Raw genomic sequence first — 25135 nt, 5'->3', positions numbered from 1 at the left:
TGGTCTGCTGGAAGGCTAATAGTCTACTGGCAAAGCCGTGTCTTTCCTGCCCAACCGTCCGCGTCGCTATTCATATCATACCAACAACGACAAAGATTAATAGGTAATCGTCTACTGCGCAGGCACAGTGTCAACGGTCTTTTACGTGAAACAAGTGTAAATTAAAGATTTATAACACCCCCGACAAGTGAAGATTACAGTAACTAGAAAAGAGCTGATAACTTTCAAACGGCTGAACCGATTTTCTTGGATTATAGATAAGAACACTCTCGATCAAGCCACCTTTCAAATAAAAAAAACTAAATTGAAATCGGTTCTAATGAACCTAACTAATAATCGTAGCTCCTAAACTAATGTTTAGGAGCTACGATGCCACAGACAGATACACAGATACATAGGTACACAGATACACACGTCAAACTTATAACACCCCTCTTTTTGGGTCGGGGGTTAAAAGTAAGAAAGGTACTTACTATCTGTTGTCTCTTGAACTATAATTACCGCTGTGAGCAAAGGGAGTTCTACCAATAATCTCGTAACCATAAAAATTAAGCCACGAGCCAAAACCAGCAATATTGCACGAGCTGTAATGTGATCACGGGAGCTACACACCGCTTAGTAGATCAGTCAACACTCAACTTAAATTGTAACTATTGTCTCTTGAACTATAATTACTGCTACAAGCATATTCCGGTTCAAGGGTCTGTAAGGTAACTTTACCAAGAGGGTTATCATATGAAAGGGCTTTACCTGTACATTCTAAAACAGATTTTTTATTTATTTTTATGCATAATAGTTTTTGATTTATCGTGCGAAAAATGTCGGAAAACTACCCGAGTACGGAACCCTCGGTGCACGAGTCTGACTCGCACTTAGCCGGTTTTTGCTTGAAATAGCTATTCCTTACTCAATCAATGTTTCCGATTCTAGAGCGCAGTACGTCACAGTGAACGGTGGTCGTGAAATTTTATTCAACTTTGAAACTTGTTGGCGCGACGTGTTAGTTCGCGCGCCCTTTTATATGCAGGCGAACTGTTGTCTATTTTTGTTGTTGATATGAAAAACAAAGATACACATTTAAGGAGATATACTAGCTTTTAAGCTATATTAGGCTACTCGGTTTTTGTTTTTGAAACTTTTTGGTACCTAGCAAGTTAAATAAATAAAATCGTTTTATTGCAGGTTAGGGACCCATATAAACAGTAAAGAATACAAAATATAATATAAAAATTAAAATAGTTTAAAGTATAGGGCCAATTTAATAGGCCCGACTTTAACTTAGGTACCTACCAACAACATTGTCGGTCCCTTGTGCTCCGTCGTCAGCGGTAGGATGGAACTTCGTGAGGTTTGTAGTCGGCAGGAGTCCGACACACCTAATCAGTTTGCTACCCCGTGGCCGGTGGTATCCATGACGGATTTTCCTCACGATAAAAAAATGCCAATTAATAGATCATTATTGACATCTCTCGGTTAGGTACGTATTTTTTAAATTTTTATTCTGATACTTGACTGCAATTTCACCTGGTGGTAAGTAGGTATCTCATGAACCGGAATACCTTTGTCTGCGAATCTGACTCGCACTTGACCTGTTGTATGGCAAATATATTATTTCGTCGTAAGTCTTGTAGGATTGTAAATTACCTACTTATAATATTTTTTGCAATCATTATCTGGGAGTGCTTTTTGTCAGCAGGATATTGGGAATTTACTCCTAAGTCTTACAGTCACATTATTTTCTCTATTAACACTGATTTATCTAGGATGATATTAAATCAGTGGTCTGGTCTTTTCAAATTATATTTTTTCTATTTTTCGCGGCGTGTGATGTAATTTATTTGACAGCCCATGATATGCATGAAAAGTGTGAACATAAACGCAGCGTTTTTACAGAGATAAATATTTGTTCTCGCGTAAAAATAGTTTTATGGCCATAGTTTAGATTTTGCCTAAAACTACCGAATTTTGCCCTTAAAATATTACCGTAATCGTTTTCAGGGTTCCGTTCACGAGGGGTGCCAACGGGACCCAATTGATAAACCTCCGCTGGTCCATCTGTTTGTCAGCGGGCTGTATATCATAAACCGTTATAGGTAGAGAGATGGAATTTTCAAAGAATGTGAATTTTCATTGCCGCCCTAACAAAAAATAATAATAAAATCAGTCAAGTGTTAGTCCGACTAGCAATTTGTCCGTGCTCGAGTATTTTTTCAGACATTTTGCGCGATAAATCAAAAACTTTTATGCATAGAAATAAATAAAAATCTGTATTAGAATATACAGATCCCAATACAAGCCCTTTCACAAAATACCCCACTTGGTATAGTTATCTTATTTTGAAAATTAAAAATACTAATTATTATTTGTTTACATTTTGATTTTTTTTTGTGATGTAAACACAAATTCACGGTTTTCAGATTTTTCCTCCTTTACATGTGCTATGAGACCATGGCCATGATTCTAGGTCAACGGGAAGTACCCTATAGGTTTTCCTGACTGACACGACAGATGGACAGACAGACAACAAAGTGATCTTATAAGGGTTCCATTTTTACTTCTGACGTATGGAACCCTAAAGATCAAGAAAGTGAATTTGAAAATGGCCGCCATGCAAATTAAACTACCACTATCCCCGCTTTTCATGGATTAAGATGTGATTAGATCCAGTGAATAGGTACCTATAGTTTTCGCGAACTCATGTCAAAGACCCGAGGGTCAGTGGGAGGTCTGGTATTGACATTGCCATAATATATTTTCGCACTAAATAAAACTCAAGCCACCCTTGGTCGATTTAGACGTTGCAGCGGGCCATGGAACGAACGGAATATTGCTATGAAAATTACTAAAAAAATTAATGTTTGTTTGTCTGTCTGTTTGTTGTCTGTACGTTCGCATTGTTCATCCGATTGAGTTGTATTAGCCATAATATTCCCCTTTCCCCTCCAACTAAACGTAAAGCTGTGCTAGGAAGCGGTACGTCAATAGTCATTCATTATAATTATAATTTATTTAATAATCGGACAACAACAGATCCATTAGTGTTAGTAACAAAAAAACTTAAGAATTATGTTAGTACTTAAACACTAAGTAGTTAGTAACAATACAAACTTAAAAACTATGTTAGTACTTAAACACTAAGTAGTTAGTAACAATAAAAAACTTAAAAACTATGTTAGTACTTAATTACTAAAAGGGATTTAGTCCTCTGCATGAGTTTCCTCAGCAGAGGACCATCCGCCTTATCACTAATCATACGCAGGATGCCGTTGCTGCTTCCACGGACTCTGCATAATAGTGAGGCTGTTTTCCTGCGCCAGACGGCATCAAAGCCGTCTGTCCGCGCCTTGGTAAACATAGCCGATGCACTGCAGAACCGAGGTTGCCGCAACAGAATCCTGAACGCATTATTGTATTGGACTCGCAGAGCATTGTAAGCCCTTTGCGTGTAGTGAACCCACAGGCTTGCTGAGTATAAGGATGTACAGTATGCCTTGAACAGTGTGATTTTCACAGCATCTGTACATCGGGCAAACCTTCGGGCCACCATATTCGCTCGGACTGACAATGCCCTGCGTTCCCTTTCCATATCGTCATCATCCTTAAGGTCCTCGGTTAACAAGTGTCCAAGGTATTTGAATTTGTGAACTCTATTAAGAGTTACTCCATTGAGTTTTAAAGGTGGAACATACGTTGGACACTTGGTACCCGCCTTAAAGATCATGACTTCCGTCTTCCTGACATTATACTTCAAGCCATGTGTTGCAGCATATGACTCACATACCGCAAGCATCTTGCGAAGCGCACTGATTGAAGGAGCCAGCAGCACCATGTCATCGGCATAGCTAAGGTTGTTGACGCAGACACCGTCTACGTAGCAGCCTACCCGCATACTGCTGAGTCCCTCAATCAGCTCGTTCACGTACAGGCTGAAAAGCAATGGTGAGCTCAAACCACCCTGTCTGACGCCACATTCCAGCCTGTACGCGTCCGAGAGCTCATTCGCCCACTTCACTCGGTTCTCCTGACCTAGGTACCAATATTTAAAAAGACGATAAACTTCTGGTGGCAACCCTGTCTTTTTTAACTTAAGCCACAGATTGTCATATGGCACCAGATCAAAAGCCCGTGACAGGTAACAGACACCGTAATAGTGCAACGGGTGGGATTTGAATCACTGACCATCCAAATTTCCCGGCGAACAATGGTTACCCGAGAAATACACCTATGGCGGCGCGTCCTTTCACCGCACTGACGTAACATTTGTGTGAGAGAGAAAGAGAGGTAAGAAATAAGAATTTACGTGATAGAAAGAGAGGCGCAAATTTACTTAAATTGACCGCAGCGCTGTGTGAACTGAATTGCACTTTATTTTGTCGCTATTTATTTAAATGTCTGTGCAGCCTTCTGTGCCTATTAAAGTATTCCGTGTTCTAACTCTGAATGAATAAATTACTAAGGACCGCAATGTATAAGGACACTAGCCATATACCATACCAAATACCTCCACACTGATACCAAATATCTATTAAATTGATGACGAGCAATCGCTAATTTCGTGGGCTAACAGAAAATCCCTGCCTGTTCGCAAGTGGCGATTCCGGGCTATCGCCGGGTCCGGCTACGACGACTAATCGGCCGATTACGGGCTATTAATCGACCGCGCTGAGTAGAGTTCTCTGTATGGATTAGTGAATATGCGCCGTTACCCCTTAACTACGACATAGCGTGGCGGTGAGCGGGATGGCACAAGGTTTTTTGCAAAATATTATGTACGAGAAAGTATGCCCATGAACCAGAGTAGCGGTATAAGTGTGCTTTATATTCGTATGAAACTATAAGCGCGTTTATTAGTTTAAAGTGGAAAGTTTTATATGTTATTCCGTAAATATAATGAAGCCTTTTTGGATATATTATTTTTATTTGACGAGAAATGGGAAACTAGGATTTTTTTGGGAAATTACTCAATAGGCATTTTTTTCTATATAAGTAATGTAGATAATTATTCTAACATTTTGGTTATGGTGAATTTGGTGTTGATTCGCTAATTTCGTGGGCTAATAGAAAACCCCGCCTGTTCGCAAGTGGCGATTCCGGGCTATCGCCGGGTCCGGTTACGACGGCTAATCGGCCGATTACGGGCTATTAATCGACCGCGCTGAGTGGAGTTCTCTGTAAGTATAGGTTACAATCTTCACGCGTTGCAAAGCCAAATGCGTTCTTTGTGGACGGCCTTTGGTTACTAATTTTTTTTTAAGGTTCCGATCCGGAGAAAAGGAACCCTGATGATGCGACTTTGTTTGTCAGTCCGTCAATCACACTGGCTTATTTCAGTGACCACTAACTGATGCAATCAATTTTTCGAAATAATTTTAATTTTGCTTTCAAGAACCTTATTTATTGCAAACTAACTCATTCCCGCGACTTCGTCCGCATGGAATACAATAACTTCAAACCACCATTAGGGGGTTAATTTCCAAAAATCCTTTCCTAGCGGATGTCTACGTTAAAATAGCCTATATACATGCCATAGCCCGATTCATCCAGTAGTTTGAGCTGTGCGTTGATGGATCAGTCAGTCAGTCAGCTTTTTCTTTTATATATTTAAGACAAGATAGATGAAAAGAATTCAAAAATATTCACCGAAATGAGAACCACCTCCTTTTGGGAAGTCGGTTAAAAAAGCTGAAATAAGCAGGTAAGTAGGTCAAAATGTCAAAATTTTAAAATGGGATTGAGAAGTGAAGTGTCATAATATGAAAGGGTATTTTATAAGGGAAAAAGAAAGTCAAATTTGTAAAGATACATTCTAAAATAGATTCTCGTTTATTTTTAAGCTCCTTTGTAGATTTAGGGTGAAAAATGTGAAAAAATATTGCTATCTCTCTTTTCCTTACCTATCTGTCTGTTAATTTTTCAATCTGAAGTAATACTAAGTAGAGTTGATACTTGATAGAAGTTCATGTAAGCTTTCTTGGAAAAATAAAAAATAGCGTACTGTTTTAGAAATCAGCAATAAACATTTACAAACTTAATTTTGGGGTTCCAAATAAAAAAGTTTTTTTGTAACGATGATTAATAAATAAATATTTCTATGTTTTTTTGAAAGGGTTCCGTAAACCTCGATTGCCGAGTTCGAGTCGCACTTATATTGTTACGTGACACTGTAACTTAGGTAAGTAAAGCTTTTCAAAATGCAAATGCTAAGTCAGTAAAATGTAAATGCCGCTGTAATATGACTGCCAAAAGCCATGTAAGCCATATTTAAGCCGTACGCCACTTGGCAACGATTCCAGGCGTGCTTTGGACTTTCCCTTTTGAAAACTTTCCACGCGGGATGCCAAATGGCATCATGTAATATCACACATAATAATAAATAATAATATAGAAAGGAATTCAAACTACTACTAGGTACGACAAATGAAAACTGGTCAAGAACGAGTCGGATTCGCACACGAAGGGTTCCGTACCATAAAATAATACTTTTTAGGGTTCATACCCAAAGGGTGCCAACGGGACCCTGTTAATAAGACTCCGCTGTTCGTCCGTCTGTCCGTCCATCCACCCGTCTGTCTGTCAGCTGGCTGTATCTCGTGAACCGTAACAGGTATAGAGCTCAAATTTTCATAGAATGTGTATATCTATTGCCGCTTTAACAAGAAATAATAAATATTCCAAAATGACCGCAATGAAAATTAAAAAAAAAAAAATCGTCATTTCTTGCGCGATCGCCTTGATCCGATTCGACTCGCACCGAATCGATTTTTTTTTTATTGTTCTCACATTTCCACCACGATCATGTACTGTGATCTCGGGTGCCTACCGCGCGTCGCAACAAAGTGATTCTATAACGGTTCCTTTTTCCTCTTGAGGTACGGAACCCTAAAAAAGATGTAGAATGTAGTAGTTTCTTATGTATCACTAGCTGATACCTGCGACTTCGTTCGCGTGGATGTAGGTTTTTTTAAAATCCCGTGGGAACTCTTTGATTTTCCGGGATAAAAAGTAGCCCATGTGCTAATCCAGGATATATTCTATCTCCATTCTAAATTTCAGTCCAATCCGTCCAGTAGTTTTTGCGTGAAGGAGTAACAAACATACACACACACTTTCGCCTTTATAATATTAGTGTGATGGACTTCCGTGAAGTAAATCTTTCCATTATAGTTTATATCTGTTCTGTAATGATCGTGAATTTTACGAGTACTTATGCCCCTTGGTTAGGGTTGCTATCAGTCCGGGTTTCCCCGGATTTATCCTAGTTTGGAGAACATCTGAGGAGTATTTCGGGTGGGGGGTTTGCATACTGCAGAACAGTATGCAAACTCCCATCCGAAATATTCCTCAGATCCTCCTTTATTTCGGAATTCTTTACGTAGAATTTTGTATTCATTTTGAATATTGAGATAAATTACTTTGGTTGGTTTTTAAATGATAAATTGTTACATGAGCGTTAGATATTTTGCATTATAAATAAATAAGTAAGTAAGTAAATAATAACAATACCTGCTTAAATAATTTAATTTGTGAGGAAAAAAATGGGTTGTAGATACCGTCCGGGGTTTATACTTAAAAGTCCGGTATTTTGAGGTCCTTAGCCTAGTTAGATTTTGCAGTTGGCAACCCTACCTTCGGTAAACCCTATTCGCCCCACAACAAAGTTAAGTGTATCGTAGTATATCAGGAAGTTAAGCGATTAAGAACATAACACTACGTTTCAGGTTAGGTTAGCGGTCCTGTTGTGAGGTTGTGAGTTTGCAGACCCTTTACCGAAACTTATTGCTTCGGAATGTGCGTAGATTATAATAGCTATGCCGTTGACTGGTCCCGGTATGTACCCAGGATCCGATCTACCTTTCCAATCCCATAGCATATAAATAGAAATGGATATTTTTATGTAAAAAAACTTTTACAAGTAGGTACCTACTATACTTTGGAATGGTCAAATGCATAATATAAGGTGATATAAGTGTACCATTGCCATTGGTTCGGAATGCCCTTACTACTAAAATCGGCCAAGTGCGAGTCGGACTCGCGCACCGAGGGCTCCGTACTCTGGTTTTTTTTCGACATTTTGCACGATAAATCAAAAACTACTGTGCATAAAAATAAATAAAAATCTGTTTTAGTATGTGTACATGTATGTTTCATATGATATCCCACTTGGTATAGTTATCTTACTTTGAAAATTTTAACTTTTAATTTTTTTTTAATAATGTAACCACAAATTCACGTTTTCGGATTTATTCCTTTACTTATGCCGTAAGACCTACCTACCTGCCAAATTTTATGATTCTAGGTCAACGGGAAGTACCCTATAGGTTTTCTTGACAGACACGACGGACGGACGGACGGATGGATGGACAGACAGATAGACAGACAGACAGACCGACAGACAGACAGATATAATTAGAGCGCCTGGGGCTGTACCAACACTATGGCACGTATTATATTATGGTTTAGTTTATTCAGCTATTAGTAACTATGTAGGTTTATTGATACACCACCTCCCACTGTCCATTTGTTAGTTTCCTCCCCAGTGTTGAGGTTGTCTGGAAGAGATAGCTATTTATAGCGATAAGTTTATGTTTTCTTTTCGTAACCTGTCATTTGTGTTTTGTGGTGCAATGAAGTACATATACACATACATACATACATACTACGTTAGTGAACAGACCATAAATTACACACGACGACAATAGCGTTTGAGACAAAGCTCGGAATGAAGCAAGCAGTGTGACAATTCAATGTTTATTATCACAGTGGGACGAATTTGGAACAAGCTCATTGCTCGCTGGTTGCAACGTCTCTTTAGACAGAAGCTCTAGTAAAACGATAATATCGACTTCCCACGGTGCGTGATATTGCAGACGGTTGCGGACCAGCTCGCATCGACGCGCGACGCAACATGGGAAGGGTATCGTTCGTGGTTGCACAGACATTCACACGTCATCGTCGCCCGATGTGACCGAACCTCTTGCTCTGATCGTGGCTGTCCGTGGTCGTCGGTCGTGCGTAATAATCCGCACAGTCCGCACAATCACTCACCGTGGGAATCAGGTATAACAGAAACTCTAAGTATAGTGTAAGTTGTAACCAATGCCATCAGTCGACGTCAGGTCAACGTAGAAATCGATCATAATAATCATTAAAAAAAAACTAATGCTATCTATACTTTAAGACTGTAATAACTAAGCATGTACACGTTTTGGATTAGTCTGTAAGTTGATATTGATTGAAGTGAAATAATCACACTAATATTATAAAGGAGAAAGTTTGCGTGTATGTGTGTATGTGTTTGTGTGTATGTTTGTTACTCCTTCACGCAAAAACCACTGGACGGATTTGGCTGAAATTTTCAATGAGATAGATAATATTCTGGATTAGCACATAGGCTACTTTTTATCCCGGAAAATCAAACAGTTCCCATGGGATCTTTAAAAACCTAAATCTACGCGGACAAAGTCGCGGGCATCCTCTAGTATAATATTATAAAACTAGCTAATGCCCGCAGCTTCGCCCGCGTGGATTGGTCAGATCCCCTGCAGCATCAGGATTGAGGAGTTGGAATCCAAATTTTTTATGAAACAATGTCGCAAAGTTCCTCTATCGATAAAAAAAAATTACGCAAATCGGTTCAGAAATCTCAGAGATTTCGGTGTACATAGGTAGGAAAACACAACTCCCTTTTTGAAAGTCGGTTAAAAAAGTAGCCTATGTTACACCCTGGTCAATCATCTACTTGTCTGTGAAAATCCCGTCAAAATCGGTTCAGCCGTTCCAAAGATTAGCCTTTTCAAACAGACAGACAGACAGACAGACAGACAAAAATTTTAAAAACGTGTGATTCAGTTAAGGTATCGTTCAAATAACCCTATGAGCTTAATATGAGGTAGTTATTTCGAAATTACAGACAGACACTCCAATTTTATTTATTAGTATAGATAAAATACCGATGTTACATACTAATGCGAAAGTGTGTCTGTCTGCTAGCTTTTCACGGCATATCAGCTGTTTAACCGATTTCGGCGAAAGTTCAGAAACGCCTCCCAAGAACCCCGAGGCTCTATTCAGGCGTCATCCCTTGTAATTATAACAAGGGTCGCTCTTGTTTCGGACAACAGGGGAATAGGTATAACTTTTTTAATTAATTTCTTCCATTACCTACGGAGTTGAAATTAGTTTTTTTTTGTGCTCATTTCTTCGAAGGACGAAATTAGGTTAGTTGACTGACTTGTATTAAGAAGTTGTGTCACAGTTCATAACAGTTATGAAACTTGACGAAACAAACATCGAGGTTTCATACACTGGCAGGCGTCAAAGGTAATCGGGCATTTTGGACCCGCCTTTGTGAAAAGTTGCGGATATGAACGAAAATAGTTTTAAATCAAAGACAATAGTGTTCTGTGGGTATAAATATTATGTACATATAAATATCAAAATCGATGGGGGAAAAACTATTATTCGTTTGACAGACACGACAGACAGACGGACAGACAGTCAACAAAATGACCCTATAAGGGTTCCTATATTTTCTTTTGAGATACAGAACCCTAAAAACAAGTAATATAATAATCCTCGAGCATATTTTTCGGGCAGCCATTTCCATTATTATCATTTCAAAAAGTGAAAAGAAAATACACGGAATAAGATGTCGTGTCTACATTGTTTGCCGGCCGGCTTTGCTCGGGGAAAATGCGTAGTTTTCCTAAATTATGCAACCCTCATAAACCAAAATGAGAGCGACTCGGGATCACGAATGGACGCAAGCTAAAAGATTATAGCGGACAAAGAACTCTTTTTAGGGTTCCGTATTTCCAGAGAAAAAAGGAACCCTCATAGTATCACTTAGTTGCCTGTCCGTCTGATGTCTGTCAAGACCAGTCAGGGGGATCAAAACCTTCAGAGTACTTTCCGTTGACTTAGAATAAGTTGTTAAGTCGGTAGCCAGTGCGAGTATGCCTATAAAACTGAGAATTGATAAAAATTTGTCTTTTATAAGTGAAATTTTCAGAAAATGACTCCATTAGTGCCAAGACTCCAAGGACTCGAAGGAATTTTCATTTATGGCAGATCGTTTAGTGAATGCGTAGGGAGTTGCTGGGGAGCCAAAGTAAGCTGTTTTGGTCGGAGGTCATTATGTGATTTGTGGAAAAAGGGTCACAACCCTCAGAAATTTATTTAATCGCCCCGCTTATGACTTATGGCACAATATAATTCACTGGTAGCCAGACGGTTTTACGCTAGTTATAGTCTACTAAACTTAAGAGTAACTAAATTTTAGAGTAAGTATTTGCATCTCGTTCTTATAAATGTAATAATAAAAGGACAAACAAACCTAATTAATTTAGAACTGTCAAATCTCGTGACATAAGGTGCCAGTCGTGAGCCTATTGTTTGTAAAGTGTACCATTTAGAGTTTTTAAATTTAGAATTCATTTCTCAATCGTAATCGTGAGAATATATGATTTTGATGTTGAGTTTTATTGTAAGTAATCGCCCCGCTCATAACTTGTGGCACAATATATATTCAGTGGTAGCCAGACTGTTTTACGCGAGTTATAGTCTACGTTATTAGCTTTTTCTGTTTGCCTTGTGGACGCCAGATTTACGTCATATTGTGTAATTTCGCTACATTATACATTACTAGCTGATGCCCGCAGCTACGCCCGCGTGGATTTATGATGCATGTATTATACATATAAACCTTCCTCTTGAATCGCTCTATCTATTAAAAAAAATTGCATCAAAATCCGTTACGTAGTTTTAAAGATCTAAGCATATATAGGGACAGACAGACAGGGAAGCGACTTTGTTTTATACTATGTAGTGATGATGATATGAAAATTTAGCATTCTTAGCGACTAGTAATTATATATGTTGAAATAATAATTACTAGTCTTTTTAACCCAATTTTTACAACGCAATAGAGTGCAATTCAGCTAGCACAGTTCTGGGGCCTAAAATTTAATAAACACCTCTCTTTATTTTCGTAATATATCACCATAATAATGACGATGATAATTGACTGACACCTCATTCATCAAAATCGGCTCAGTACTTTAGACGACATACATATATATTACATAAATATTCTATTAAATTGCTGTAGTCGGGTAAAAAGCTATTTTAGTTACGCTTGTTGTATTATAGTGCGCACTAAGAGCTGTCAAACTCGCAAGTCTCAAGTCGTCGGGGGAAACAAGTTGCAGTAGACACGCCATGTGCATCTTAATCAGAGGATATGCAAATACATCGCAAGCTGGGTACAAACTTAAACACGTCTGAGAAAGGAGAGCAGGAACGACTTTTTACGGGTAGGTAAGCACATACATAAATAATAATTATTAGTTAAGAATCCATAAAATATAATATCATTACTCTACTTCGAAATACATATATTAGTACTCGGGTACTTATCAAATTCCGAAGAATTCCGAATGGTTCAAATGAATTTTGGAATTTATAAAACGTTATTATCTACAAGTGTAAATTAAAAATTTACTACACCCCCGACAATGTGAAAGTTACAGTAACTAAAAAAGAGCTGATAACTTTCAAACGGCTGAATCGATTTTCTTAGATTATAGCTAAGAACACTCTCGATCAAGCCACCTTTCAAACAAAAAAAAAAACTAAATTAAAATCGGTTCATTAGTTTAGGAGCTACGATGCCACAGACAGATACACTGATACACACGTCTAACTTATAACACCCCTCTTTTGGGTCGGGGGTTAATTAAACTACTAAATAGATGATGCCCGCGTGGATTTAGGTACTGTAAGAATCCGAGACTCACAGTTCGGAAAATGTATGAGATCACATCAGATTGTGACATGCCCGAGTCTTCCAAGTCACGTTGACTCTTTCAAGCCTCCTCGCACGTGGTACGTTTCTTCATACAGAGCAATCCGTGGATCGTCTACGCGTCGGACGTGCCTCGAACGGGGCACGGCGCGAGCCCGGCACGGTCGAGCGTAAATCATCCTAAGTTATATTATGTGCCAACTTACCCGCTCTTACCGACTTCTTAAAGCTACCGGGTTTTTAAAAGGCGCGCTTCAACACGCCTAATGTGCACTAAATTAGTCAAAATTAACAGGATATCCCAAAAGTTTGGGACAATTCCGGGGCACTGAATTAATTAACAGATCTAACGTGATCCACCCTAACTTAATCACTGGTTTGACACTGAATAGAGATCAAAGTAACGTGCGAGTTTGGACTCAAGCCAAACTTAAATCGACTTGTGACACTTTTGACAAGGATTAAATTATAGAGATCAGGGGCCAGACCTTCGTTATTTTATAAAAAACCTGCCAAGTGCGAGTCAGACTCGCGCATTGAGGGTTCCGTACTCGGGTATTTTTTCCAACATTTTGCACGATAAATCAAAAACTATTATACATAAAAATAAACAAAAATCTGATTTAAGATGTAAAGGTAAATCCCTTTCATATGATACCCCACTTGGTATAGTTATCTTACTCTGAAAATTAAAACACTTTTTTTTTTGATGTAACCACAAATTCGGGGTTTTCAAATTTGTTCCTGTACTTGTGCTAAAAGACCTACCTATCTGCCAAATTTCATGATTCTAGGTCAACGGGAAGTACCCTATAGGTTTCTTGACAGACAGACAGACAGACAGACAACAAAGTGATCCTATAAGGGTTCCGTTTTACCTTTTGAGGTACGGAACCCTAAAAATTAAAAGTTTCTCTGCGCATTGCCCTCAACACAGGGAGGAACAACACAGGGGTCATTTCATTTTTCACAGCAGCCATTTCTGCTGCGGCTCCCGGCTTTGATGCTGTCTCCATGTGGACGGGACACGGGGCCAATGTGTCAACGCACGTTGCGTCCCACATTAGCGCCCGTCCACGTTGTCAGAGAACCGGCGTCAAACCATCAGGTCTTTGGCCATCATCCCGACTAATCCCTGCCGGCTCAATGAGCGCAGGAACGTCTATGGTGGCAAGAGCCCTTTTCGTATCGTTAAGATATGCCGTGCCTAAATAGCCTACCAGCGCTCCTTTGGCAAGATCACAGGGCAAGAGAGTCCTTGAAAGAGAGAGTTCAAATTTATCAACCTCATTTTCTACCAATGAACGTTTATGATGGTGACAGGTAAAATTTGTAGGCTTCCTGGGTAATACGTTGAAGACATCAGATCTACACCGTGACCAATGGAAGTCCACCGACTGCGTGGGTCTCTACTATTGGCCTCTATTTGACTTCCATGCTTATTTAGAAACATGTAAGCTTCGATAAAGGCCTTCGCACATGATTTTCTTATACCAACTAAGAAACCACTAGACCAAACCAAACAATGCTAAACTATGCGAAATATACGTACAGTATTCAATTCTGTAGTTACATCGTTCAAATCCAAGTTTTGTTTTTAAATTTTTTGATTATAAAATGTCAAATAAGTATTTTTTAAATTATTTTTGGCCTTTTATAGTACTTTTTACGTACGTGTATGTAAAATTTCATGAATTCAGGTTATCATAGACTTATATTTTATATAGTGTTTTTTTTTATCCGACTGCGGCAAAGCCAAAAGAAAGGGTTATGATTTTAGCAGTCTATGTATGTATGCATGTGGGTGTGTATGTTTGTATAGATTCTGTGTGTTCCACCGTAGCGCCTAAACTACTGGGCCGATTTTGATGAATAAGGTCAATCGATGCGTCGTAAAGATCCGGGTGACATCGGCTACATTTTATACGAAAAAATTGACCTAGATGTTACATGAAAAAAACCGGCCAAGTGCGAGTCAGACTCGCACACTGAGGGTTCCGTATTCGGGTATTTTTCCAACATTTTGCACGATAAATCAAAAACTATTATAACTACATAAAAATAAATAGAAATCGCGAGTTGTCCATTAAAATCAATGAAATTCACAATTTTTTTTAATGCTGATCGACTTAGTTTCATATAGGGAACATTATTTTCATTGTATCGGAAGAAAAAAATCGGGACAGCAGAAGTTAGTTAGTTGACAGTTTTTGACAAGGATTAAATTATAGAGACCAGATATATAGGGCCAGACCTATATATCTGGTCTATAAAAACTAAAAGTTTCTCTGCGCATTGCCCCCAACACAAGGAGGAACAACACAGGGGTCATTTCTTTTTTCACAGTAGCCTATTTCTGCTCCGGCTCCCGGCCTAGATGCTGTCTCCCTGATATGACACGGGGCCAATGTGCGTTGCGTCCCACATTAGCACCCGTCCCCGTTTCCCAGGGAACCAGCGTCAATCCATCAGGTCTTTGGCCATCATCCCGACTAATCCCTGCCGGCTCAATGACCGCTGGAACGTCCATGGAGGCAAGAGCCCTTTTGATCGTATCGTTAAGAGATGCCATGTCTAAGCCTACCAGCGCTCCTTTGGCAAGAGCACAAGGCAAGAGAGTCATAGAGATTTTAAATTTATAAACCTTATTGTCTAGCACTTGTCTAGCAATGAACGTCTATCGGTTAATAATGATGGTGATAGGTAAAATTTGTAGACTTCCTAGGTAATACGTTGAAGAAATTAAATCTACTCCGTGACCAATGGAAGTCCAACCGACTTGTGGTTGGAGCAGTCTTCGATGTTGGCCTCTATTTGACTTCCATGCTTATAAAGAAACATGTAAGCTTCGATAAAGGCCTTCGGAACATAGTTGAAAACCGCTAGACCAGACTTAACAACGCTAAACACTTTGAAATATACGTACACTATTCAATTCTGTTGTTACATCGTTCAAATCGAAGTTTCGTTTTTAATTGTTTTGATTATAAAATGTCGAATAAGTATTTTTTAAATTTTTTCTGGCTTTTATAGTACTTTATACGTACTTGTATATAAAATGAATTCTTGTTATCATAGACATAATATTTTATTTATATACAAGTAGTGCCATCTATTGTTGAGTTTTATTAATTCATTTTTAGCCCGACATAATGACCCTTCAAACCTTAGTAAAAAAATCTTAGTTAAAACCGAAAATTTAATGAATTCTTGTTATCATAAACTTATATTTTATTTATATATAGGTAGTGCCATCTATTGATGAGTTTACTAACTCATTTTAAGCCCGGAAAATTCTTACCCGTCTACGGCTGTTTAAACCTTAGTAAAAAAATCTTAATAATAACCGTCAAGTGCGAGTCGTGCTTCGTCTTATCAGGATTCCGTAAAATTAACTTTTTTTACTATGAACAATTAACTTTTTTTCTAAATTACGTACCCAATTTTTTCTAGGGTTCTAAGTAAGTAGGTACGTACCTTGAAAAACGTTTTTTCAAAATTTCTCGGAAAAGTTAAAGGAGCGTGACGTGCCCGGGATTGAATCCCTGGCCTCTCGGTAGAAGGCCAACGTCTTAACCACTAGGCTATCACGTCTTTCAAAAGTTTTTACCTAAATGAATTTTCCCGAGTCAAAGATACAGAATTTTAATCATTAATCATTTCAGTAGCTTGGTTATCTTTGCTCATTTAGATTTCAGATTTCAATCCTATCTTACTTACTTAATTATTTAAATTACTTTAGGATTTTGCATAAAGCCAAAAGAAATCAATTCTTGATTTCAGAATTTTAACATAATATTATTTTACATAGGTAACTTAAAAAGAAGCAGTAATGGCCTAGCCACGGTGGCTTAGGGGTTAAAATGTCGGCCTCCCACTTGGGGGAATCGGGGGTTTGATCCAGGGCATGTGGGTTCTAAGCATCACTTGCTTTAACGGTGAAAACATAGTGGGAAACCTGCATGCCTGAGAGTTTTCCATTATGTTGAAAGGTTTTTTTTAAATTATATAGACCAGCGCTTGGCTGCAATCAGACCTGCTAGCAAGTGATGATGCAGCCTAAGAAGGAGCGCGCTTGCCTAGAAGTTGCCTATTCACTCTTGACTTGAAGGTACCCATATTATAGGTGGAAGGGAAGACTGATGCCGGAAGGGCGTTCCATATCCTAGCGGTTCGGATAAGAAAAGACGAAGCAAATCGCTTCGTACGTGTTCGAGGAATGTCGACTACGTATGGATGCAGACCTTGTGTGTGAAGTCTGTCAATCCCTACTTGGCTAGCGTGGTAGACCTTATAAATAAATAAATATTCTTATGAATAAAAAACGTTTGTTGGTCTATTCGTTACCTCTACGTAGCTACGCAGCATCGTTCATATTATTTAATAGAGTTAAAACTTTGGACAGTTGTTGTTGGGACTGGTTAAGTTTCTGACTCACTTAGTGCTATCAATGGAAACTCGTGTCGCTTTGCATCGCATGCCGGGCAAGCTAGTAAAATGACCGTTTTTCTCAGAAATCTACTATGACAATTATTGCTCTGTGTATATTGTATATCTAGTATCTACTATTGTATTCAGTTATCAAAGTTTATTATTTATCAAAATTGGTCAAGTAAGGACTATAATATAATCTATTTGGTAATATATGAATAATAATAATTAATTATTATTATTCATAATAATTAATTTAATTAATAGATAATAATAATTAATTATTATTATCTATTATCGGGCAATAGGTAGTGATTAATAATATTGTCCAAAGTTCCAAAGTCCAACCCTCCAATCCAGTATAAAAAGAAAAATAAAACCGACTTCAAAAACGACAAACACTAAAAAGTAAAAAATAACTTTTGTTTAGCTACACGTGTAATGTACCTAGGTATGAAGTCGAGCGAGCATATTAAAACAAAATTAGAAATCCAAGAGTGAAGCTCGCCCGACTTCATACCTAGGTACATTACACGTGTAGCTAAACAAAAGTTATTTTTTACTTTTTAGTGTTTGTCGTTTTTGAAGTCGGTTTTATTTTTCTTTTGAAAATTTTTTATTTCACAATTTTTAGTGGCCCCACTGTACTATAATATGCTGTGCCCAGTTAAAACCCTACTGTTTACTAAGCTATTACAGTGATCGCGAGCAATTTGCTCCTATCCATTGAGGAGTTCTGTTCTCCATCTCCGAAGATATTCATCAGATCTTCACCAAATTTATATGGGACCACCTGCACAGTATACCCTTTCAAACAAAAAAAAAATTTTCCAAATCGGTCCAGGGGTTTTTGAGTAATCGGGGAACATACATAAAAAATATAAAAAAAAAAAAAAAAAGATTCCGACGAATTGAGAACCTCCTCCTTTTTTGGAAGTCGGTTAAAAAGCGGTCAAAATGTCGAATTCTCAAGTGACGAGTAGGTGCCTAATAATATTTCTTTTGGCAACTTTAGTCTTTATCATCCTTTAGTTCCTATTCCTCATTTTTAATTTATTCATGCCTTTATAACATGTTGTATGTCTGGCACTTCAAAAATTCCTAGAAGATTCTATTCACTAATCTAACAATAGCTACTTTCACGACTTATGTACGCGGCCCGCCTTGCCAATGAGCGCGATAAAGATTACAACAGCGCCACCTAGTGTGAGTAGCGCGTACTATTACTTTTATTATTCGACGTCGAGTTTTCTTTGTTTTTGACATGTTTTTGATTAATCGTCCAACATATATAAAATATACAAAACCGGTCAAGTGCGAGTTAGATTTGCGCACCGAGGGTTCTGTACATGGGTATTTTTGCAACTTAAAATCGCTAAAAAGTGATTTACGATGTGTGTTTCCTTGCAGGTTTCGCTGTGTCTAGCTGTTGTTGTCTATCGATTTATGATGATGATAATTATGATTGAGTAACAGGAAGTGTGGTACAGTTTTTAAATAAAAGTTTATCTTTCTTTCATCTTTATTAATACAAAAATCCTTTACAAACACTTGCAATTTTATTGAATTACATGATAAATGCACAAAAAATGATGTTTATGTCTTGAGGGTTTCAGCCAACTTCAACAGGATGCTTCTGATAAGGTTTGCAAGGAGCGGGTAATTCTGTCCCAACAGAGGAGCGCGCAGTTGAGGGACGCAAACCTGGAATTATACAAAACTTTGAAGGAACATTTTAAAGATAGACCATTTCAGAGGTAGTATGTGAAAAATAAAAAGCCGTGATAGACTAGTGGTTAAGACAACCGCTTCCTAATCGAGAGGTCAAGGTTCGATAAATGAAAAACTATTATGTATAAAAATAAATAAAAATCTGTATTTGAATGTACAAGTAAAGCTCTTAATATTATCAAACCCCACTTGGTATAATCTTACTTTGAAAATTGAAACACATTTTTTTTTTTGTGATGTGAGCACAAATTCACGGTTTTCGGATTTTCCCCTTTACTTGTTATAAGATGTACCTACCTGCCAAATTTCATGATTAGGATAACGGGAAGTGTCCTATAGGTTTTTTTGACAGACATGACAGATAGACAGACGGACAGACAGACAGACAACAAAGTGATCCTGTATGGGTTCCGTTTTTCCTTTTGAGATACGGAACCCTAAAAATCAGATAAAAACAAAAAGCTGTTGAAGGTATAGTCACCACAGCAAGTATCACGATAAGGATGGGACAGACAAGGTTGATGAGTAGAGCCAGCAGCGTCCTCAGCAGCCACCACAAGCCCACCACCACCAGCACGCTGGCCACCATCACCTGGCATGAGAAGTAGAGAAGTAGATGAGGAGTAGTTTGTCTGGTGGGGCTTGGTCGCAGCTAGGCCACCCTGCCGGCAAAGCCGTACGATGTCGTGTAGAAACGTAAGGGGTGTGGGTTTAGTAAAAACTGCCATACTTAAACTACATCATTACTTACTACCAGGTAAGATTGCAGTCAAGAGCCAACTTTATCTGAATTATGTGTGTGTGTGTGTGTGTGTGTCTGGTTACACAGATGATACTACCTCTAGCCAGTTCGCTTATCACGCCTGCACCTGCCAGGATTAATTGGCTGCGTGGATCCCCATTGTTAGGGTTGAGCACATAACACCTGCTCTCGTACATACCTGAGCGTCTTCATGAGCTTGAAGCCAGGACTTGAAGGTGGTGACCACAGCTTTGGTGCTGCTCTCGCATTCGCCGATACAGGATCCACGCGACATCGTGAACTGTGGGTATAAACATTTCATCAACATTATTAACCTACTAGCTGACGCCCGCGACTTCGTCCGCGTGGATTTAGGTTTTTCGAAATCCCGTGGGACCTCTTTTGTTTTCCGGGATAAAAAGTAGCCTATGTGCTAATCCAGGATATTATCTATCTCCATTCCGAATTTCAGCCAAATCCGTCCAGTAGTTTTTGCGTGAAGGAGTAACAAACATACACACACACACACACACACACACATACAAACTTTCGCCTTTATAATATTAGTGTGATATAGACGTCGGTAGCGATTTCCACACGCCACGGTGTCCTTCTGAGAGGAGACTCGTACTCCGTAGTGAACCGGCGCGGTGATGGATTGTTGATGATGATGTCACGATATTACTTGTATATAATCTGTGAAAATCAGACATCAATGTAGAGATCCTTGTAAGAGACCTACGTTAGTATAATATAAGTACTGGACGTCAATGGATTGAAATGATAATGTTGATTGCTGGAGTGCTGGGACGGAAGCTGAGTTTGTTGTGGGCTCTTCTCAGATCTGGGCGCGTTTGGAACCCTCGTAGCTTTAGTTTTAAGTTTACGTTATTAATTATCACCACTACAAACCATCTGTCTTATAAATCTAACAATTCTGACCATCAAAAGGAGTATAAATGATTTTGAGTTTGAGTTTGAAAGATGCAGCGTTCCTCACAAAGTAGACGAACAATGTCAAGTGAGGTATGTACTGTTAACCGCTGGACAGGTCACAGGAGAAGGGTCGATGGAGACCTGGACATTGGACCATTGGACAGCGATGGTTGAGTCGACGATGACCCCTTTCCAGTTTAAATATAATTTTTCATACATACAGTAATTATTGAGACATCTTTACCGTATGCCCCAGGAGAGTTTTCTGCCAGCGAAGCTCTTCTGGCATGTACATCTCGATGGCATGCCAGTCGACCACTGCTGTCGCTAACACCAACAAGTTGAACAATCTTCTGCGATTTTCATTTACCTCATGTGTTCCTAAGCGATAAATTCCTATAAATTAAAACTAAAAAAGTAAATTGTTTAAGTTTAAAGGGTGTCTGGCAAGTGTCTGCCACGATACTTAGGCTGAAATTTATAAAGCGCACTTTGACTTTGCTCTGACTTAAGATTGAGTTAAAACGAGACAGATTTATGTGAGAGATATAGCTCTGTCTCGTTTTAACTCTGTCTTAAGTCTAAGCAGAGGCAGAGCGCGCTCTATAGATCTCACCCTTAGTGTCTGTCAATGAATGATATGATTTCCAATACTATTCCGAAGAAAATATAAAAAAAATTGACTATACTTTGACGTAAGAATTTTTATACCTTTGTTACCTGTTATCTCCCAAAGCCAGCTTGATGATAACTTTATAATTTACTTTATATAATTTGCTGATCGTTCCTTCCTGTGTTAGGGATAATACACAGAGAAACTTTCAGCTTTTATAAAATAACGATGGCCTGTCACGCGCTGGCTCTCTTTATTATCTTTCGGTTATATCGAATGTCTATCTTTGGCGTTGTTTTTATTCAGTCTGAATTATGAATACCTAATCAAATTGTGTCTAGGCGAACATAAGTAAAAAATTATGGGATTACTAAATGAATTTGTGCCAACGCAAAATGCGGGTGGTAGATGAGAAAGGCGGAAAATCAGTGATAATATCGATGGCTTTAGTAAGCTTAATTCACAGTTGCACTGATCTAAGAGGAGACCTGTACTTAGTAGTGGACCAGTAATGCGTTGGTGACCTCTAAATGTCCCATTGGAATTTCTCAAAGCCCTTTCTTGTCTATACTCTATACGCCATAGAGAGAACCTACATGCACTAGTGACTAGACCCAAGTGTTAAGTTGTATAGTCCGCGACAGGTTGAGATGGCAATCGGAGTATGAGGCAGGGGGGGATGATACGTCAATGAGTTAGTTGTTTATTTATTTATTTAATAGATAGAAGAACTGACCTCTCCTAGGAACGCTGGATAACACAAAACTATTAATTTTCCATCCATGTTTTCCCAAACACCGCGCCAACATCAACAATTTTTGTTATTTTAATTTTTGCATGATTGATTCAGATTTGATAGATGTGATGTTTGAATGACACCTTTGTTTGAATTTTTTCCGTCGGATGGCTTTGTTTCTGGTACAAAAGAGTTGTTAATGGTAAAAACTTTGCATAATGGTAAAAACCGAGGATTCCGTACTCGGGTATTTTTTCCGATAAATGAAAAAACATTATGCATAAAAAAAACTGTTTATAATGTACAGGTAAAGCCCTTTCATATGCTACCCCATTTGGTATACTTACTTTACTTATACTACTGGTTATCTTATTTTGAAAAATTTTCATGAACACGTTTTAATTTTTTTTTTGTGAGGTTACCACAAATTCTCTGTTTTTAGAATATTTCCTTTACTTCTGCTATAAGACTTACCTACCCGCCTAGGTAGGTAGGTCTTATAGCACAAGTAAAGGTCATGATTCCAGTTCAACGGGAAGTACCCTATAGAATTTCTTGACAGACACGACAGACGGAGAGGCAGACAGACAGACAACAAAGTGATCCTATTAGGATTCCAGTTTTCCTTTTGAGGTACGGAACCCTATAGCTTGAATACAGCTTTATAAATAACATAAAATCAGTCCTAATTCGCTACAAAATAGGAGTTCGTTAATATAATGAGGGGCGATGAAGTATAAGCGTAGCCTTAAGAATGAAGGAAATTGTTGTAAATAAAGTTTGCGCTTCGTAATGATGGGAAACAATTTCCTTGGTGAGATTGGCTGGAAAGAAGATAATTTTGTTCTTAAACTTTTTATGGAAAAACAGTTTTAGCTAGATGCCTTTATGTTATACCTACTTAATATAGTAAAAAATCTGTGATTTGATACCACATGGATACCACGCAGTGCGGTGGTAAATTGGGACGAATATTTTTTGCAGTATGGTGTAACTCCATTAATAAACTCCATAATATTTTTGAAATTTCGAATGTGGTGAGCGTCTTACAACTGCTTTACATGGCGCTCACCGCATTCTAAATTAAAAAAAAAAAAATTCAAAATATTTAATTAGACTTTTACAAGTACTTTTGAATAAGTTTGAATCGTCAAAAGCATCTACCACTGGTTCGTTCGTATTCGTAGTGCGTGCTACTTAATAAATCGCGCGAATAAAAATCGCAGTGCGGGCTAGGCCTTACTTACCTACTTTCGCATTAATTATAGGTATATCATCGCTCTATACTAGATAACGTTATCAATTTCATTATCTCACAACTGTTAAATTTTCCAACCCATTAATTAATGTCAATAATACATTTTATTATTCCTCAGGGAAAACCGTCCATTAAGATACAATGACTGCATATACTAATGGCAATAATAAAATAAAATTAATCACTCTAACATAAAGGCGAAAGTTTGTAATTAATTTTAATTAACTAGGTGATGCCCGCGACTCCGTCCGCATGGTTTAAGGTTTTTAATAGTCCCGTGGGAACTCTTTGCTTTTCCAAGTCAATTTCCGGGACGAATGTTACCTCTGTTTTCATATATTGGTTTAACGAATAGACCCTTAAGAATCCCGTAGGAACTCTTCGATTTTCCGGGATAAAAAGTAGCCTATGTCTGTTCTCGGGATGTAAGCTAACTCTGTACCAAACATTAAAATCGGTTCAGTGGTTGAGCCGTGAAAACGTAGCAGACAGACAGACACACTTTCGCATTTATAATACTAACTTGGCGGCCATTCTCAACGAAAACTGCCTCCCTGGCGCAGTGACGAGCGCTGTGGTCTTATTAGTGGGAGGTCCCGGGTTCGATTCAAGGTTGAGGAATAAGAATAATTGTAATTTCGAAATTTTCTCTGGTCTGGTCTAGTGGAAGGCTTCCGTACAGGACAGGACATGGCATCGTTCCGGTACGATGCCATGTAAGAAAATGCCATGCCAATGCCATGAAAAAAAGAACTCTTACTTACGAGTATATATATTATATACCTAAATGTGAAAGTGTGTCTCGCTCTACTAGTTTTTATTGCCCATTCATTTAACCGATTTTGACGAAAGGTACAGAGATAGCTTGCGTGCGTGGGCGTCATTATAAGTAGGTAAGTAGTAGGTAGTAGGTAGGTATGTAAAAATAAGCAAATAATAAAGGTATCTTGAATTTAAAAGCAATAATTTTTGCATTACATTTCACTCAAAGCAATATTGTATCAATGTTCTTGTTAGTCGAAACACGCAGTAATTTTATCTGTACAATATTCTGATAGTATCATAAGGTACTACTAAAGTGTTTTTAGATAAACGTTGGCACATTGATCTATTAAGAGGGCTCTCTCCGTCACTCGTTTCATACAATCGTAGTTCTAATTTCATTTGAATATTAAGCAACCAAAGTCCATGAAATTTTGCAGACATATTCTAAAAACTAATATCTGTGTCTGTGGTGTTTTAGATTTTTCTAAAAATATGTAATTTTAAAATTACAGGGGCTCAAAGATTTGTATGAAAATTTTAAGACCGCGTAACTTTGAAACCGAATATTTTAACAGAAATCTGGAAAACCACAGACATAGATATTAGTTTCTAGAATATATGTGCAAAATTTCATGGACTTTGGTTGCTTAGTATTCAAATGAAATTGGAACTACGATTGTATGAAACGAGTGGAAACGAGTGACGGAGAGAGCCCTGTTAAATGGTATATTTATCGTCAAACTGCCATTTTCTACCACATACGAAGCATCGTCAGTTAGAAGACTGTCTGGCAAAATTCTAACATCATCCAATATCTTTCTTCTCACTCCACTTTTCGAAATGGCTATGACACGCATTACGCGATGTTTAATCCTTATAATTATAGATGATTCTTCATAATCTTCAAAAGGGTATGTGCATTGATACTCTTTAGTGTTATAAATTTCAAGAGCTCTTTCATTTTGATTGCAATACTTTTTAATATCGTTATCAGCACTTATTAATTCCGTTGCCAGTTTATAGAACGTATCTCTAGATTCATCATCTCTTTCCTGTTCATAATCCATAACGCCCATAACATTGTCCGGGTATTTTATATCAATCCTCCATGGTGATCG

At 38.1% G+C, this 25135-nt stretch overlaps 1 protein-coding gene and 1 long non-coding RNA gene across 2 annotated transcripts; one reads left to right on the top strand and one right to left on the bottom strand.

The window, feature by feature from the left end:
- Positions 1-403: 403 nt before the first annotated feature.
- On the top strand, positions 404-24336 carry LOC123872903. The gene is made up of 3 exons (XR_006797565.1): positions 404-456; positions 5737-5738; positions 24213-24336. It is a non-coding gene; the product is annotated as an uncharacterized LOC123872903 (long non-coding RNA).
- Positions 18753-22141, bottom strand: LOC123872889. Its single transcript, XM_045917484.1, has 5 exons — positions 21995-22141; positions 20890-21026; positions 19909-20010; positions 19449-19559; positions 18753-18940 (listed from the first exon to the last, which is right to left on the bottom strand). Exons 1-5 carry the CDS (start codon positions 22065-22067, stop codon positions 18833-18835), a joined length of 531 nt encoding a protein of 176 aa, XP_045773440.1. The 5' UTR covers positions 22068-22141; the 3' UTR covers positions 18753-18832.
- Positions 24337-25135: the final 799 nt, after the last annotated feature.

This window comes from Maniola jurtina, chromosome 2, assembly GCF_905333055.1.
Source record: "Maniola jurtina chromosome 2, ilManJurt1.1, whole genome shotgun sequence".
Lineage (NCBI taxonomy): Eukaryota > Metazoa > Arthropoda > Insecta > Lepidoptera > Nymphalidae > Maniola > Maniola jurtina.
This window is presented reverse-complemented; position numbering and strand designations above follow the sequence as displayed.

Coding starts and splice junctions, on each gene's coding strand:
- LOC123872889 (XM_045917484.1), bottom strand. CDS start 22,067: ATGTTGGCGCGGTGTTTGGGAAAACATGGATGGAAAATTAATAGTTTT. Junction 21,027..21,994: donor ATCCAGCGTTCCTAGGAGAG/GTCAGTTCTTCT, acceptor TTTATCGCTTAG/GAACACATGAGGTAAATGAA. Junction 20,011..20,889: donor AAACTCTCCTGGGGCATACG/GTAAAGATGTCT, acceptor TTATACCCACAG/TTCACGATGTCGCGTGGATC.